General features: G+C 42.8%; 1 protein-coding gene across 4 annotated transcripts in view; it reads left to right on the forward strand.

Moving 5' to 3' along the window:
- The window catches only part of LOC106581151 (cell adhesion molecule 1-like), a 164,142-nt gene extending 150,448 nt beyond the window's left edge, over nucleotides 1–13,694 (forward strand). For all 4 annotated transcript variants that reach the window (XM_014163007.3, XM_014163006.3, XM_014163008.3 and 1 more), the window contains 2 exons: nucleotides 8,085–8,213; nucleotides 8,388–13,694. In XM_014163007.3, the coding sequence (XP_014018482.1) occupies nucleotides 8,085–8,213; nucleotides 8,388–8,506 (248 nt within the window). In that variant the 3' untranslated portion in view covers nucleotides 8,507–13,694. The remainder of the gene's footprint in view (nucleotides 1–8,084; nucleotides 8,214–8,387) is intronic.
- Nucleotides 13,695–16,770: the final 3,076 nt, after the last annotated feature.

Raw genomic sequence — 16,770 nt, forward strand, 5'->3', positions numbered from 1 at the left:
CACCCCTACCTTGTCACAACACAACTGATTGGCTCAATTAAGAAGGAAAGAAATTCCACAAATGTACTTTTAACAAGGCCCACCTGTTAATTGAAATGCATTCCAGGTGACTACCTCATGAAGCTGGTTGAGAGAATGCCAACAGTGTGCAAATCTGTAATCAAGGCAAATGGTGGCTACTTTGAAGAATCTCAAATATAAAATATATTTTGATTTGTTTAACACGTTTTTGGTTACTACATGATTCCATATGTGTTATTTCATAGTTTTGATGTCTTCACTATTATTCTTCAATGTAGAACATAGTAAAAATAAAGAAAAACCCTGGAATGAGTAGGTGTGTCCAAACTTTTGACTGGTACTGTATGTAATGGGGAATTGATAGACACAGCAAACAATGCACACAATGAAGTTATGAAACAATGAATATCCACGAAATGGCGGGAGAGAGCGCATTCTGGAGAGAGCCGTGCCTTGTGCATCTGAGCCACAATCCCCATATTCTTGGACCGTGGAATCCTCGCTGCTTCAATGGATTAGTCCACTCAGACAGGCGCAAATCAGACAGTTGTCTTGTATGCCATGAAAAAAAAAATCGATTTGCAACTGCTCGACTAAAGAAATGTGTTTTCAATACAGACACCGTTTGTCATACAGTATTCCATATAAGGCACCCAGACGTTCTGAATATTTAAGTATACCCTTAATCTTGTAATAAATTAAATCTAATGATGCATAACTTGACATTTCTGCTATCCAATGTGACATTCTGGGAGGATAACCAACCTTCCAATTAATGGCAATGCTTTTCTTAACTGCTATAAATGCTAGGTTACACAGTTTCTTCTGATAAGTCTCCAGTATCAACATTTCTAAGCAAACAAAAACAGGGAGAAGCCTGAATTCAGCCAGCCTTGACAAGATCATAACATATGCAAATATGTCTCCTTTTGTGTGTTACACCTCCAGCAGAGGATTTTCATTTCTGAGTGCATGATGTTAATTTTCACTGGCATGTTCTATGGATGGTCTTACACTGCAGTAATTTATGTCTGAGATTATATGAACATGACTGGGCATTCAAACATATCTGTATGCTTTCATCTTCATCAATAGTGTTTCCCAGGTCTTCCTCACATTTTTATCTGTTATGTTTTGTGTCATCGGGAAAAGCCTCTATCAACCCTTGATACCGTCGGGAATTCAACTTTAGAGGTTTGTCAGACTTTCTTAAAATAGTTAAAATCTTTGAAGCTTCTGGCTTGTCCATTGTTTGCTGCAAAGGGAATCCAGGGTTGTATCTGCGAAGTTCACCTCAGAACCGTCACAGACTGGTCTTCGCTGGTTGCCTGACCCTGCTGAAACCCCTGTCACCATCTGATCCTGCTCAAATGAGGCATGACAAAGAATGACCTTTGTGTAGATATATACATTATATTATCCAATAATAGAATCAATGGTTCAATAATTGAAATGACCATTATTCCCAGATCCCAGACTGTAGCCTACCTATCAACTCAAGATGGAACTTTGTAAACGTTCACTGATTACCATTCACAGTTAATTTACTTCTGTTGAAACGGGACAAAAAGGCTACAAAACATTTCCATACACACACCAGCTGTTAGATGCTGCTACCTGACAGATAGCTAGAGCTGAACAGGCTGTGGTAGCCACTAGCCAACTAGCTAGTTCATTCTCTTCAGACATAACTTCAGTTGAGAGGGGATGAAACATTAGCTAACGTTCCATGTCAGTTACACAAATAGCTCAGCACTGAGAATAAATACATTTTTTCTGTTAAGTCAAAGGCTACATCAGTCAAATAAAGAGTAGCTCCTGTCCCCAGTGAAAGTTACACCGCTGTTACAAACAACAGAAAGGATTGACCTCACAGCCCCAAATGATGCCAGCACTCTATGAACTGACCTCAACAAAGACACTTTCAAATCTAAGGCTCAATTCAATTCAGTCCAGCCTGCCTTTGCCATATTTATGATGTACAGTGGATTATAATCAATTAACATTTTTGTAGGGGTTGATAAATGGTGTCTGAAATGTGTAAATTACAATCTTGGCACACCTGTATTTGGGGAGTTTCTCTCATTCCTCTCTGCTGATCCTCTCAAGCTCTGTCAGGTTGGATGGGGAGCGTTGCTGCACAGCTATTTTCAGGTCTCTCCAGAGATGTTTGATCGGGTTCAAGTCCAGGCTGTAGCAGGAACACTCAAGGACATTCAGAGACTTGTCCCGAAGTCACTGCTGCATTGTCTTGGCTGTGTGCTTGGGGTCGTTGTCCTGTTGGAAGGTGAACCTTTGCCCCATTCTGAGGTCCTGAGCACTCTGGATCAGGTTTCCTTTAAAGATCTCTCAGTACTTTGCTCCGTTCATCTTTGCCTTGATCCTGACTAGTCTCCCAGTCCCTGCCGCTGAAAAACGTCCCCACAGCATGATGCTGCCACCACCATGCTTCACTGTAGGGATGGTGCCAGGTTTCCTCCAGATGTGACCCTTGGCATTCAAGACAAAGAGTTCAATCTTGGTTTCATCAGAACAGAGAATCTTGTTTCTCATGGTCTGAGAGTCTTTACGTGCCTTTCGGCAAACTCCAAGTGGGCTGTCATATGCCTTTTACTGAGGAGTGGCTTCTATATCTACCATAAAGGCTTGATTGGTGGAGTGCTGCAGAGATGGTTGTTCTTCTGGAAGGTTCTCCCATCTCAACAGAGGAACTTTAGAGCTCTGTCAGAGTGACCATCGGGTTCTTGGTCACCTCCCTGACCAAGGCCTTTCTCCTCCGATTGCTCAGTTTGGCCAGGCGGCCAGCTCTAGTAAGAGTCTTGGTGGTTCCAAACTTCTTCCATTTAAGAATGATGGAGGCCACTGTGTTCTTGGGGATCTTCAATGCTGCATAAATGTTTTGGTACTCTTCCCCAGATCTGTGCCTCGACATGATCCTGTCTTGGAACTCTACGACTTCATGGCTTGGTTTTTGCTCTGACATGCACTGTCAACTGTCGGACCTTATATAGACAGGTGTGTGTCTTTCCAAATAATGTCCAATCAATTGAATTTACCGCAGGTTGTAGAAACATCCCAAGGACACAAGTTGTAGAAACATCTCAAGGATGATCAATGGAAACAGGATGCACCTTAAATCAATTTCGAGTCTAATAGCATAGGTTCTGAATACTTACCTAAATAAGTTATATCTGTTTTTTATTTCTCCATAAATTTGCAAAAATGTCAAATAACCTGATTTCGCTTTCTTATTATGAGGTATTGTGTGTAGATTACTGAGGATTTTTATTGATTTAATCCATTTTAGAATAAGGCTGTAACCTAACAAAATGTGGAAATAATCAAGGGATCTCAATACTTTCCGAATGCACTGTATTTCTATTGAGGGTGAGATTGAATTTTCCCCCTTGCCTAATATGTTATGAGCTTTTTCCATCAATTCACAAGAGTCACCATTGCAATTAAATGTGTGTAATTACATCTGTAAATCCACAGTGTGCATACAAGCCGCCTGCCTGTTTTCGCAAGAGTGTGTTCCAGTATGACTAATGAAATCAATATTCCATGTAATCAGCCAAGGGACAGAGATACACACAACTGATCCCCAGTTACTGTCAGTCATTCAGTCAATAAGTCAGTCAGTCAGTCACTCACTAAGTCACTCATTCAGTCACCAAGTCAGTCATTCAGACAAAAAGTCAGGCAGTTAGTCACTAAGTCAGTCTGTCATCACCAAGTCAGTCATTCAGTCAATAGGTCAGGCAGTCAGTCACTAAGTCAGTCTGTCAGTCACCAAGTCAGTCATTCAGTTAATAAGTCAGGCAGTCAGTCAGTCAGTCACTAAGTCAGGCAGTCACTCAGTTAGTCAGTCAGTCAGTCAGTCAGTCAATCAGTCGCTAAGTCAGCCAGTCAGTCAGTGCGATGCTGCCAGGATATTCCAACAGTGACCTGGCTATGTGTAATTAGTCATTCCAGAACAAACACACAGAGAGAGGGAACCATAAAGCATTTGGCCCCTCCACTCCAGCAGAGCACATTTCAGTGCTGTGCCGACCGACGTGGGCATCGGCCACAAATCCTCTTTATTCCCCCATAAATTCACCTGGCTGTGCACATCCTGTCAGGACAGAGGTGTGGGCATGTCATAGCTCACCGGCCACATCCTGTCAGGACCAAGGTGTGGACTGTCATAGCTCGACCGGCAACATCCTGTCAGGACCAAGGTGTGGGCATGTCATAGCTCCACCGGCCACATCCTGTCAGGACCAAGGTGTGGACTGTCATAGCTCCCCCAGCCACGTCCTGTCAGGACCAAGGTGTGGGCATGTCACAGTTCCCCAGCCACATCCTGTCAGGACCGAGTTGTGGGCATGTCACAGCTCCCCCAACCACATCCTGTCAGGACCAAGGTGTGGGCATGTCACAGCTCCCCAGCCACATCCTGTCAGGACCAAAGTGTGGGCATGTCACAGCTCCCCAGCCACATCCTGTCAGGACCGAGGTGTGGGCATGTCACAGCTCCCCAGCCACATCCTGTCAGGACCGAGTTGTGGGCATGTCACAGTTCCCCAGCCACATCCTGTCAGGACCGAGGTGTGGGCATGTCACAGCTCCCCAGCCACATCCTGTCAGGACCCAGGTGTGGGCATGTCATATTTCCCCCAGCTACATCCTGTCAGGACCAAGGTGTGGGCATGTCATAGCTATCCCAGCCACATCCTGTCAGGACCAAAGTGTGGGCATGTCACAGCTCCCCAGCTACATCCTGTCAGGACCGAGTTGTGGGCATGTCACAGTTCCCCAGCCACATCCTGTCAGGACCGAGGTGTGGGCATGTCACAGCTCCCCAGCCACATCCTGTCAGGACCGAGGTGTGGGCATGTCACAGCTCCCCAGCCACATCCTGTCAGGACCGAGGTGTGGGCATGTCACAGCTCCCCAGCCACATCCTGTCAGGACCGAGGTGTGGGCATGTCACAGCTCCCCAGCCACATCCTGTCAGGACCGAGGTGTGGGCATGTCACAGTTCCCCAGCCACATCCTGTCAGGACCAAGGTGTGGGCATGTCACAGCTCCCCAGCCACATCCTGTCAGGACCAAGGTGTGGGCATGTCACAGCTCCCCCAGCCACATCCTGTCAGGACCGAGGTGTGGGCATGTCATATTTCCCCCAGCCACATCCTGTCAGGACCGAGTTGTGGGCACGTCACAGCTCCCCAGCCACATCCTGTCAGGACCAAGGTGTGGGCATGTCACAGCTCCCCAGCCACATCATGTCAGGACCGAGTTGTGGGCATGTCACAGCTCCCCAGCCACATCCTGTCAGGACCGAGGTGTGGGCATGTCACAGCTCCCCAGCCACATCCTGTCAGGACCGAGGTGTGGGCATGTCATATTTCCCCCAGCCACATCCTGTCAGGACCGAGTTGTGGGCATGTCACAGCTTCCCAGCCACATCCTGTCAGGACCAAGGTGTGGGCATGTCACAGCTCCCCAGCCACATCCTGTCAGGACCGAGGTGTGGGCATGTCACAGCTCCCCAGCCACATCCTGTCAGGACCAAGGTGTGGGCATGTCACAGCTCCCCCAGCCACATCCTGTCAGGACCGAGGTGTGGGCATGTCACAGCTCCCCCAGCCACATCCTGTCAGGACCAAGGTGTGGGCATGTCACAGCTCCCCCAGCCACATCCTGTCAGGACCAAGGTGTGGGCATGTCACAGCTCCCCAGCCACATCCTGTCAGGACCGAGGTGTGGGCATGTCACAGCTCCCCAGCCACATCCTGTCAGGACCGAGGTGTGGGCATGTCATATTTCCCCCAGCTACATCCTGTCAGGACCGAGGTGTGGGCATGTCACAGCAGGACTATGTGGGAGGGAAAGGCCGAATGTTAGACCAAATCCATATTATAAACATTATCAAAATTCAATTTAGTTTATGTGCAAGGCAATAAAGGGCCGCTAATGTGGTTCTGAACTAAAATGCAGAACCATTGAATGACTCCAGACAAGGCAACAGTGTGGGATGGTTCTGTTACAGATCTGTTTTCATCTAGCCATTGGACATTAGAGATGGGTTATAGATTTTACAGTCCCCCAGCTGATATTTTGTGATACCTTTTAGGTACGTTCAATGCTTTAGAAGGGCCCACTTCTTTGTGTGAAAATAAACCAGCTCCATTTCCCCCTCTGTGTGCTGTGGCAGGCTGGTTGTGCTCCCAGACGTTTGTCTGGTTCAGGTGTCAAATGGAAGGTGCTGGGGGGTGAGGTGAGGGTGGGGGTGAGGCGGGGCGAGGGAGGGAGGGAGGGGACGTGACAAGGCTCCTCGGCTCAGTCCATTTAGCGTGTTGATGTTCATTAGCATGGAGCATGGGCCCTTCCCTCTCCTCAGGGAGCATGCTGTGCTGTGCTGTGCTACCAGATGTCCCTGCTACTGGAAACAAACAGCTCTGCTCTGCTCAGCTCATCCTGCCTGAGATACAACCAGCAGCAGCAGATAACACTCTAGTCTGTGTCTACAGTATGTGAGCTCTGCCCCTGCTTGGTGGAGGTAAATCCATTTTGAAGAGGAAATGGCAATGAAGTGTGTCTTTACTCTCTATTCAAGTTAAGGATGTGTCAGACATTTTCGGCTTTTATCATTCGCATTCAGAAAGAAAGTCCTTTCTCCTAATCATAATCTTTATTCAAAACCATCCAATTTCAGTTCATGATTGGAGGGGACTGATGGGAAATGGAGTCTCTCCTTCAGGCAGTAAAGTAACACCCCTTCTCTCACCTCTCCTCTTCACTCCTGACACAGATCCCCACACTTAATCTGTAGACCTCGAGTGCCGAAAATTTGGAAAGTTTGGAGATTTAATGCCTTACCGTTTTCTTTTGTAGCTAGCAGATGTATAAATCTCACTAAACAGTATTCAGTGGACTAAACAGTGGACATTGATCCACTGTGGGTTCCTGGGGTGGGAAATGTATTTCTGTGACAGGGGACAGCACACCGGGACAGATTTATTATGTGCTTGTGTCTACTCTCTATGATTGAGGTCTATAACTTCCTGATATTACCTCTTAAATCAGAGTATATTTTACAGTTCCCTGGAATGTTTCTGTTTAAATTGTGGGGTATGTCAAGTATATCATTTTTATGGAACAGTCTCTGAACATTTTACACAACCACTTTTTGGAGAGGAGAAGCTCTAGCCTCCCAGAATAAGGAGGTATTTGGAATTATGATACAGTGTCATAGAGTTCGCCAGATTTCATTCTATTTTAAAGCAGAGAGAACAAATGCATTGACATGATACATATCCTGTTGTGAATGTCCATTGCCACACACAGATAATCACTTGTAAATGACATAGATAGAGATAGGCAAAGATTGAGGCCTCATTCACGGCAGTGCAGTATCAGTTTGAATGGCCATGGGGTCTGAAGTTGCCATTATGTCACACATACATATACATTAGACGTGCATTTGGTAGTTTGAATAATATCATTCAGAAATGCAATTCAACTGTATGCAGAAAAAGTAATGAAACCGCAATGAAGGGGGCTATTCTGTTCTACAGCCCATACAGCCACAGTAGGAAGGGAAGAGAAGGTGTGACTGAGTGGGAGGAGGTTAATCATACATTTTAATGTTGATTTGAACTGAAAACACTCCACTGCTTCACGTTGTACAATGCATTGTTGTCCTTCATTGTTGAACAAGACACCTTCAACAGAATAGCTCTAATGGAATTGTATTGAATATGACAGTAGTCACTCTGTATTGAGTCACAGCTCCCTGAGTGGGTCTCTCTTTGACAATGGACATCTATAGAAGGTTCTATGTAGAAGTTGACAAATGTAGTCTTGCTTCATCCCTATATTTCTGGCTCCAAATGTTACCCGATTTCTTAAAGTGTTTGTGACTTTGAGTACACTGTACATTACTATGCTACTGCCGGTCTCCTGCTCTGTGATTTAATCAGAAGGCAGTCACTGCTCTGATAGCTCTGATTGGCTCAAAGAAGGGGTCTGGGGATCATTGTTTTAAGAGGCTGTGATTGGCTTGTTTCCAGACTCCAGAGCTGGCGAGGGGGCGCCACAGAAGATAGACCACGCTGTCATCGGAGGCGTGGTTGCCGTGGTGATGTTCGCTATCCTCTGTGCACTCATCGTCCTGGGGCGCTACTTCGCCAGACACAAAGGTATAACCGCTCACCTGGGTCCCCTGGCTGTTACAATGCTTCCACTGGCTTGAGATGAACTGGTGTACACTATCATTGATAATTCATAGACCTAGAAGTGGACTAGCTGTAGGGATTCATTATCATCAATTTAAGTCCAACAGGGGTGTTCATAAATGTGTTTATTTGTTGCAGGCACCTACTTCACACATGAAGCCAAAGGGGCAGACGACGCAGCAGATGCAGACACGGCCATCATTAATGCAGAGGGGGGACACAACAACACGGAAGAGAAGAAGGAGTACTACATCTAATGTTGAGAGGCCAGGGGGGTGTTATGGTGGGGGGTCCTGTAGGAGCACTAAATCTAACTCTGAATGGGCCGGAGGGGGTGGGGGAGAGGTGGAGGACGAAAGGTGCAGCTGAGGAGGAAAGAGAGGTGGGGAAAGGAGAAGAGAAAAGGAGAGGAATGATGAGAATTGAAGAGGAGAGGAAGATTGGAGTGGATGAGTAGTGGGAGGCTTCATTGCTTCGTCGTGGATTCTCCCATCCAACCTCTCCTGGACTGCTGGGTCCCATTCTGTACAGTTCAATTATTTTACAGACAATTTTGTGCCTTGTTCTATTTCTTTTGTAATTGTTGCCCCCCCCCCCCCAAACCTGTTGACTCCACCAGTTCCTATTTGCTGCAGTTATCTTTTAGAGGAGATGACACAGCACTTCTTCTCTTGTTGTCCTGCAGCTCCATCTTAGCTTGTGTACCAGGCTTTTAGACGCACCCTCTCTCTCGCTCTCTGTGTCTCTCTCTATGCTGTGTACTGTAGAAGCAGCCAACAATACATTTGAGTAATTTCCAGCTGGAACCTATTATAAACAACTCTTATCAATATCAAACTATACTGTCCCTCTTAACTCAATCATAAATATGACCTCTCCTGCTGTATCAGACATCCTGAAACATCACTTTTATTTTCATTCTGTGGTTAAAAGACTGAAGTTGCTGCCATGGTCATAAGACTTGTTGAGTTGTGTTGTCTTAACTGTTACGCTAAGAGGTTCAAACCCCTTAATGAGGTCACTAGGTGTGGGGTTAAGGTCACAATATGGTTAACTCTGGGTCATCATACTCATACCCTCAATGATCAGTAAATGACCAATGTAATAGTAATGCTTGTACATGTGTGTAAATACAGTGCATATATTACCCAGTATTTTCAACACAGATTCAATTCTAGTTGAAAGAATACTATTCTACAGATAAAACAAGTTAAATTGTGTTATTATATACTGAATTTAATATATTGAATGTATATTTAGAAACCTTACATGGACCTTCAAACCCTATTTTATTGCTGTCTTAGGCCAGGGATCATCATCTAGATTCAGCCGCGGGCCAATTTCTTCATGAGCGGATAGTTGGGGGGCCAGAACATAATAAAAAAAATACTTTTAGACTGCAAATTAACCGCAAGAAGCACAAAAATATTATTAATAATAATAATAATAATAATATTTCACTAAAACATAATAATTTCAAACTTTGTTTACATTTGGGGACATTGCTCTGCATAGAGGGCCGTCTTTTGGATGGGACGTTAAAACAGGTCTCCTGCCTCTGTGGTCATTCAAAATCCCATGGCATTTATTGTAAGAGTAGGGGTGTTCATCTCAGTGTCATGGTTAAATTCCCAACCTGGCCACATTCCATCATGGCCACCTAATCATCCCCCGCATTGCTAATCGGGATCCAATTTTCTAAATTAAAATCACTTGAAGCTGATTTCCTAGAATTGTTATAGTCAGTCTTATGTCCAACAATGAAAATCCACCCCCCCCCCCTCACCAAAATATATATATATATATTTTAATTATTTTTCATTTTATGCTCAGAAAACTTGGGGGGCCAAATAAAACCATCCGCGGGCCAAATTCGGGCCGCAGGCTGCCAGCTGGGGAACCAACCCTTCCTTTAACTAGTCTGTGGGCTCAGGTTGCTATTGAGAGGAATATACTGTAACTCAGTATGAAAAGGGAAGAAAATATGTTACTTTTTCTTTAGATTGAAGATGTTTTAATTGTTATGACATCTAATTAAAACATCTTCTCAGTCTCTATTTTCAAACATTAGCTAGTACACAATTCTGTATGTATTATTTTGACTGACATTGTATATTTTATGGATATTAGGATACACTTTTATATAATTGTTGCGTTACTTAATGTTTTGTTTTCAAATTAGAAATGTAACAGAACACTAATGGTTATTGCTCAATGAGCATTCCTAATGTCTGTGAATAATAAGTTATTGAAGATCCCCTAGAAGTTTTGAATGGGGAATGAGTAGCATGGTTTCCATTTCTGCCATGTTTCCGCTTTTGAAGTAAATATACAGATTGCTGTGGAATCCCTGTAATGCATATTGAAGTTCCTGCTTTTATTTTTCCATGGTGCATTAGTCAATGGATTTATTGGATATATCAGTGTGACTAGCAAAACAGCTCCAAATACATTCATAAAAAAGGACGGCCACTGCCTTACTTTGCTTTTAAATATATCATAGTGGTGACGAAAAAAAAGAGTGAAGGACTAAATTCAGTGCCTTCCTTTATTTAAAGGGTATACAGTACGATGTCAACAGTGTCATACTATATCTTAGTATATGAATCTCTTGCTACCTTACCCCAGTAGTGGTAGTCTCACTCTCTATTCACATGTAACTCATAAAATCAGACAGTACTAAGAACTGGAATATCAAGCTAGAGTTATTTTCAGGTTGGATAAATAATTGGAATCATAACTTAATGATATGGCAGCTTATATTGAAAAACAGCTCCCCACAACAAACAAGCTAAGTAGTATTCATGATTTTATTTACGGGTGATCTATTTCTGTCCGTTGAGAATTTACAAGGTAGCCGAAATAGTTTATTTAATTTATTTACTAAATACATTTTGGTTGTATTTATATGGTTATTGTATTAGGTATGTACTGTAATTGTGGTCAAGGCTCACAACACTTTTAGGGAAGGTAAAACAAACGAAACAGCCTTGGAAATCTGATGTTTATTTAATTGAATTGCTTGAGTGTGATGCAGAACATAACCGATACCAGTATAACAAATAGAAATTTGCAAATCAATATTAATCTCAAAGCTTATCGATTAGTTCTGAACTTGCTTTTGTTTTGTTAATCATCAATGTTTATTCTGGATACAATTGAAGTGATCGCTGTAGAGATTCATATGAAGTGTTGTTTTTGTTTTCAGTATACACTCAGTGGCCAGTTTTTGGGTACGCCACCCGTTCACGAAAATGGTTTTGCTCCTACATACAGTGAGTCACATGGCCGGGGTTGCTATATAAAGCAGGCAGACAGGCATCGAGACATTCAGTTACTGTTCGATTGAACGTTAGAACGAGAAAAACGAGTGACCTAAGCCACTTTGAGCATGGTATGTATTTCAGAAACGGCCGGCCTCCTGGGCGTTTCACGCACGACAGTGTCTAGGGTTTACAGAGAATGGTGAGACAAACAAAAAACATTCAGTCAGCGGCAGTCCTGTCGACAAAAACAGCTTGTTGATGAGAGGTCGAAGGAGAATGGCATGAATCGTGCAAGCTAACAGGGGGGCTACAAACAGGCAAATAGCTGTCACGGCTGTCAGAATGATCGGACCAACGCGCAGCATGGTTGAAGTTCCACATCTTTTTATTTATAGTGAAATGTTGCAATACACCAAATACTTGAAATACAAAAAAACAACACACTGTGACGCAGAGAGGAAAACACACTGCTCAAAATTAACAACCCACAAACCCAAAAGGAAAAACCCCCTACTTAAATATGATCTCCAATCAGAGGCAACGAGGATCAGCTGCCTCCAATTGGAGATCAACCCAAAAAAACAACAACATAGAAATAGAAAACCTAGAACACAAAACCTAGAAATAGAAAACAAGAAAACCAACCAAACACCCACTGTCACGCCCTGACCCATCTACTATAGAAAATGACCTCTTACAAGGGTCAGGACGTGACAATAGCGGCGCAGTACAACAGTGGTAGGCCGTCATTGTAAATAAGAATTTGTTCTTAACTGACTTGCCTAGTTAAATAAAGGTTAAAAAAAAAGTGGTTTGCAGAACGGCATCTCAGAACGCACAACTTGTCGGTCCTTGTCACAGATGGGCTATTGCAGCAGATGACCGTACGGGGTTCCACTCCTATCAGCTAAAAACAAGAAGAAGCGGCTCCAGTGGGCACGCGATCGACAACACTAGACAATTGAGGAGTGGAAAAACATTGCATATCCAGGTTCCTGATGGCAAAGTCAGTATTTGGTGTAAGCAGCATGAGTCCACGGCCCCATCCTGCCTGGTGTCAACGGTACAGGCTGGTGGCGGTGGTGTAATGGTGTGGAGAATGTTTTCCTGCTACACGTTCGGTCACTTGATACCAATTGAGCAACGTTTCCATGCCCCGAAGAATTCAGGCTGATATGAAGGCAAAAGAGGGTCCGACCCAGTACTAGATGACTGTATCTAATAAACTGGCCACTGAGTGTATTTGATATGTAGTCCATGTGTTTCCACTTTCTCAGGTTCATGTTGAATCTTGTGTTTTGCATCTCAGGTGAAATGCAAATCGAAGGCCCCCCAAGAATACTACACATTTCAGAAAGTTAGAAAATCACAAGATATATCTTTTTTCTCAGTTGTATATGTTGTGTTCTTAATATATGGTGCACTGTTAAATGTTACATATTATTTTGTATAGACGTAGTTCACAAAGAAAGAACTAGAGTTGTTAATCAGACAATATCACTTGTACAGTCGGTGTCCACTAAAATACAAGGGTTGTTATTTATAAAACCTTATATCCACAGTAAAATGTATCGTCTGTTTTTTCCCCAAACATAAAGAACAAGTAATCACCAAACAAAATGGAGACTAAGGGCTCTATTCAATCTGTATTGTTACAGATTGTGCAATATAAATGTAAAGGTCATTTCTGATTGAGCTGACATATACAGTGTTCACAGTGAATGCAGTCTCCGCTAACGCAGGAAGGTTCCCTTTCAATTTCAATCACACTGTAACGCTGAACTTCTGCAATACGGATTGAATAGAGCCTTAGATAGCATTAGATACTCTCTAATGGTGTATTAACATCCTGAGTAGGATGCATGTCAGTCACATTTTCAGATGTTTTCAAACAACAGGTGGTATATTTGCAGTGGTTAAGTTTTCTGATTAACCCCCAACATTTCTTTGATGTTTGGATGGAGAACATGTTTGATGCCTAGAACGTTTTGGTTGTTCATTGCCCCAGTTAGTTGTTTTGAGGTCAAATCTTTAGTCTCTCTGTACCTGGGCAACATTTCTGTGTAGTAAAGAAAGGTTTCCTCATGTTCCCATACATATTTTGTATTGGTTCATAAAACATTTTTACAAAAAAAAATCTGAAGAGTACTTGTCTTAATAAAAATATATCAATGTTAAATGGGCTGCATCGTCTTTTACCTGATATTTCTGTTGTCAAGAACTTTTAACACGGTTCAACCCATAAAGGTGGTTACCATCCTTTCCCCACTCTGTGCTGTGACAGCAGTCATTCCCTTGGTCCTGCACTGTTACTCCTGGTGTGGATATAGTTGTTCTATTTGTACTTCAACTTTACTTCAAAATCCTCTATTCAACTCAGCTTCTAGATCCAGAGCTTTTGATATTTCTTAAATATTGTACACCCCTTGGTCTCTCAATTGAAGCTGAGCAGTGTATTTAATCACAATTAGCTGTGATGTGGTGAGTGATGTACTGTAGTTGTTAGTGATCCTGATTGAATTAGTCTTTTTTTCATAGCTCAACTCCACACATGTTAAGATATCAGACACAGCCTTTGGATGTGGACATTGATTTGAGAAATTGATAGGCATGTTCAAGAACAGGACCTCATTTATTAGCATGTAGCATTCTGTCTTCATAATTCTGTCACAGCAGCCTTGTCCCATTATTTGAAGTGATTCCAGCTAAAGGTCAGTAGCATTATTCAAGCTTTAATGGAAATGTTTTAACCTCAGAAACCAGACATTTCTCTCTATTAGCCACAGGATCATGAAAATGTATCACCCCCTCTTGTGTTAAATGTCTGATCATTTAATATGTTAGAAATGTATTTTATCATCTCTACACTACACTCTACATCTCTATGTTCTCTACACTACACTCTACATCTCTATGTTCTCTACACTACACTAAATCTCGATGTTCTCTACACTACACTCTACATCTCTAAGTTCTCTACACTACACTCTACATCTCTATGTTCTCTACACTACACTCTACATCTCTAAGTTCTCTACACTACACTCTACATCTCTAAGTTCTCTAAACTACACTCTACATCTCTATGTTCTCTACACTACACTCTACATCTCTAAGTTCTCTACACTACACATCTCTAAGTTCTCTAAACTACACTCTACATCTCTATGTTCTCTACACTACACTACATCTCTAAGTTCTCTACACTACACACTTCATCTCTATGTTCTCTACACTACACTACATCTCTAAGTTCTCTACACTACACTCTACATCTCTATGTTCTCTACACTACACTACATCTCTAAGTTCTCTACACTACACACTTCATCTCTATGTTCTCTACACTACACTCTACATCTCTAAGTTCTCTACACTACACTCTACATCTCTATGTTCTCTACACTACACTCTACATCTCTAAGTTCTCTAAACTACACTCTACATCTCTATGTTATCTACACTACACTCTACATCTCTATGTTCTCTACACTACACTACATCTCTAAGTTCTCTAAACTACACTCTACATCTCTATGTTCTCTACACTACTCTCTACATCTCTATGTTCTCTACACAATTATGAAGAGTTTGCCTGCAAGCTACCCTAGTGTGAAAATAACTGAAACAATCTGATCTAAACATGGTATGAGCTTGGGACAACAATCATGTGAAAATATTTATAATGCAAATAATGACATGTGAATGAACATATGCACACTGTAAGTATACACACGGATAGCATGAAACAGAGTGCACAGGTACATGAATGAATGAATGTTACGGTATGATGTTTCATTCATTTTTTTATTTTATTTTTTATTTCACCTTTATTTATGCCAGTTATTTATGCCACCTTTATTTATGCCAGTTATTTATGCCAGCTGAGAACAAAATCTATGTACAGTGAGTGCAAATGTAGAAGAGTAGGGAGGTAGGCAATAAATAGGCCATAGAGGCAAAAATAATTACAATTTAAGCATTAATACTGGCGTGATAGATGTGCAGATGAGGATGTGCAAGTAGAGATACTGGGGTGCAAAAGAGCAAGAGGGTAAGTAATAATATGGGGATGAGGTGTGCTATTTACAGATTGGCTGTGTACAGGTACAGCGATCGGTAAGCTGCTCTGACAGCTGATGCTTGAAGTTAGAGAGGGAGATATAAGACTCCAGCTTCAGAGATTTTTGCAATTCGTTCCAGTCATTGGCAGCAGAGAACTGGTAGGAAAGGCGGGCAAAGGAAGTGTTGGCTTTGGGGATGACCAGTGAAATATACCTGCTGGAGTGTGTGCTACGGGTGGGTGTTGCTATGGTGACCAGTGAGCTGAGATAAGGCAGGGCTTTACCTAGCGAAGACTTATAGATGACCTGGAGTGAGTTTGGCGATGGATATGTAGTGAGGGCCAGCCAACGAGGGCATATAGGTCACAGTGCTGGGTAGTATATGAGGCTTTGGTGATAAAATGGATGGCACTGTGATAGACCACATCCAGTTTGCTGAGTACAGTGTTGGGGGCTATTTTGTAAATGACATCGCCGAAGTCAAGGATCGGTAGGATAGTCGGTTTTACAAGGGTATGTTTGGCGGCGTGAGTGAAGGAGCTTTGTTGCGAAATAGGAAGCCGATTCTAGATTTAATTTTGGATTGGAGATGCTTAATGTGATTCTGGAAGGAGAGTTTACAGTCTAACCAGACACCTAGGTATTTGTAGTTGTCCACATATTAAGATGCTGTTAGTTCTTTTTAAACGTTCCATTTTCATTTGCAATGCCATGTTTAAGTGTAATTAGCACAGTGTGGAAATGGAGAGTGAATGAGTGTCAGTGCATGGCTTGTTTAGTTGGCAAATTTATTGATTAAGATTGATGGCATGTATCCCTTTGCTTGGCTGCGGCCTTATTCAATTATGTAAGTATAAATAGGTGCAAGTGTGTGTGCAGAGACAGAGACAGCTGGGGGCGACAGGTTCTGACTGCTAGCATAATTCCAGGTATTGTGTAACTATATGTACAGCCAGTGGAGGCTGCTGAGGGGAGGACGGCTCATAATAATGTCTGGAACGGAGTAAATGGAATGGCATCAAACACATGGAAACCATGTGTTTGATGTACTTGATACCATTCTACCTATTCCGCACCAGCCATTACCACAAGCCTGTCCTCCCCAATTAAGGTGCCACCAACCTCCTGTGATGCGCACACACACACACACACACACACACACACACACACACACACACACACACACACACA

This window comes from Salmo salar, chromosome 20 (genome assembly GCF_965601325.2).
Source record: "Salmo salar chromosome 20, fSalSal1, whole genome shotgun sequence".
In the NCBI taxonomy this organism is placed as follows: domain Eukaryota; kingdom Metazoa; phylum Chordata; class Actinopteri; order Salmoniformes; family Salmonidae; genus Salmo; species Salmo salar.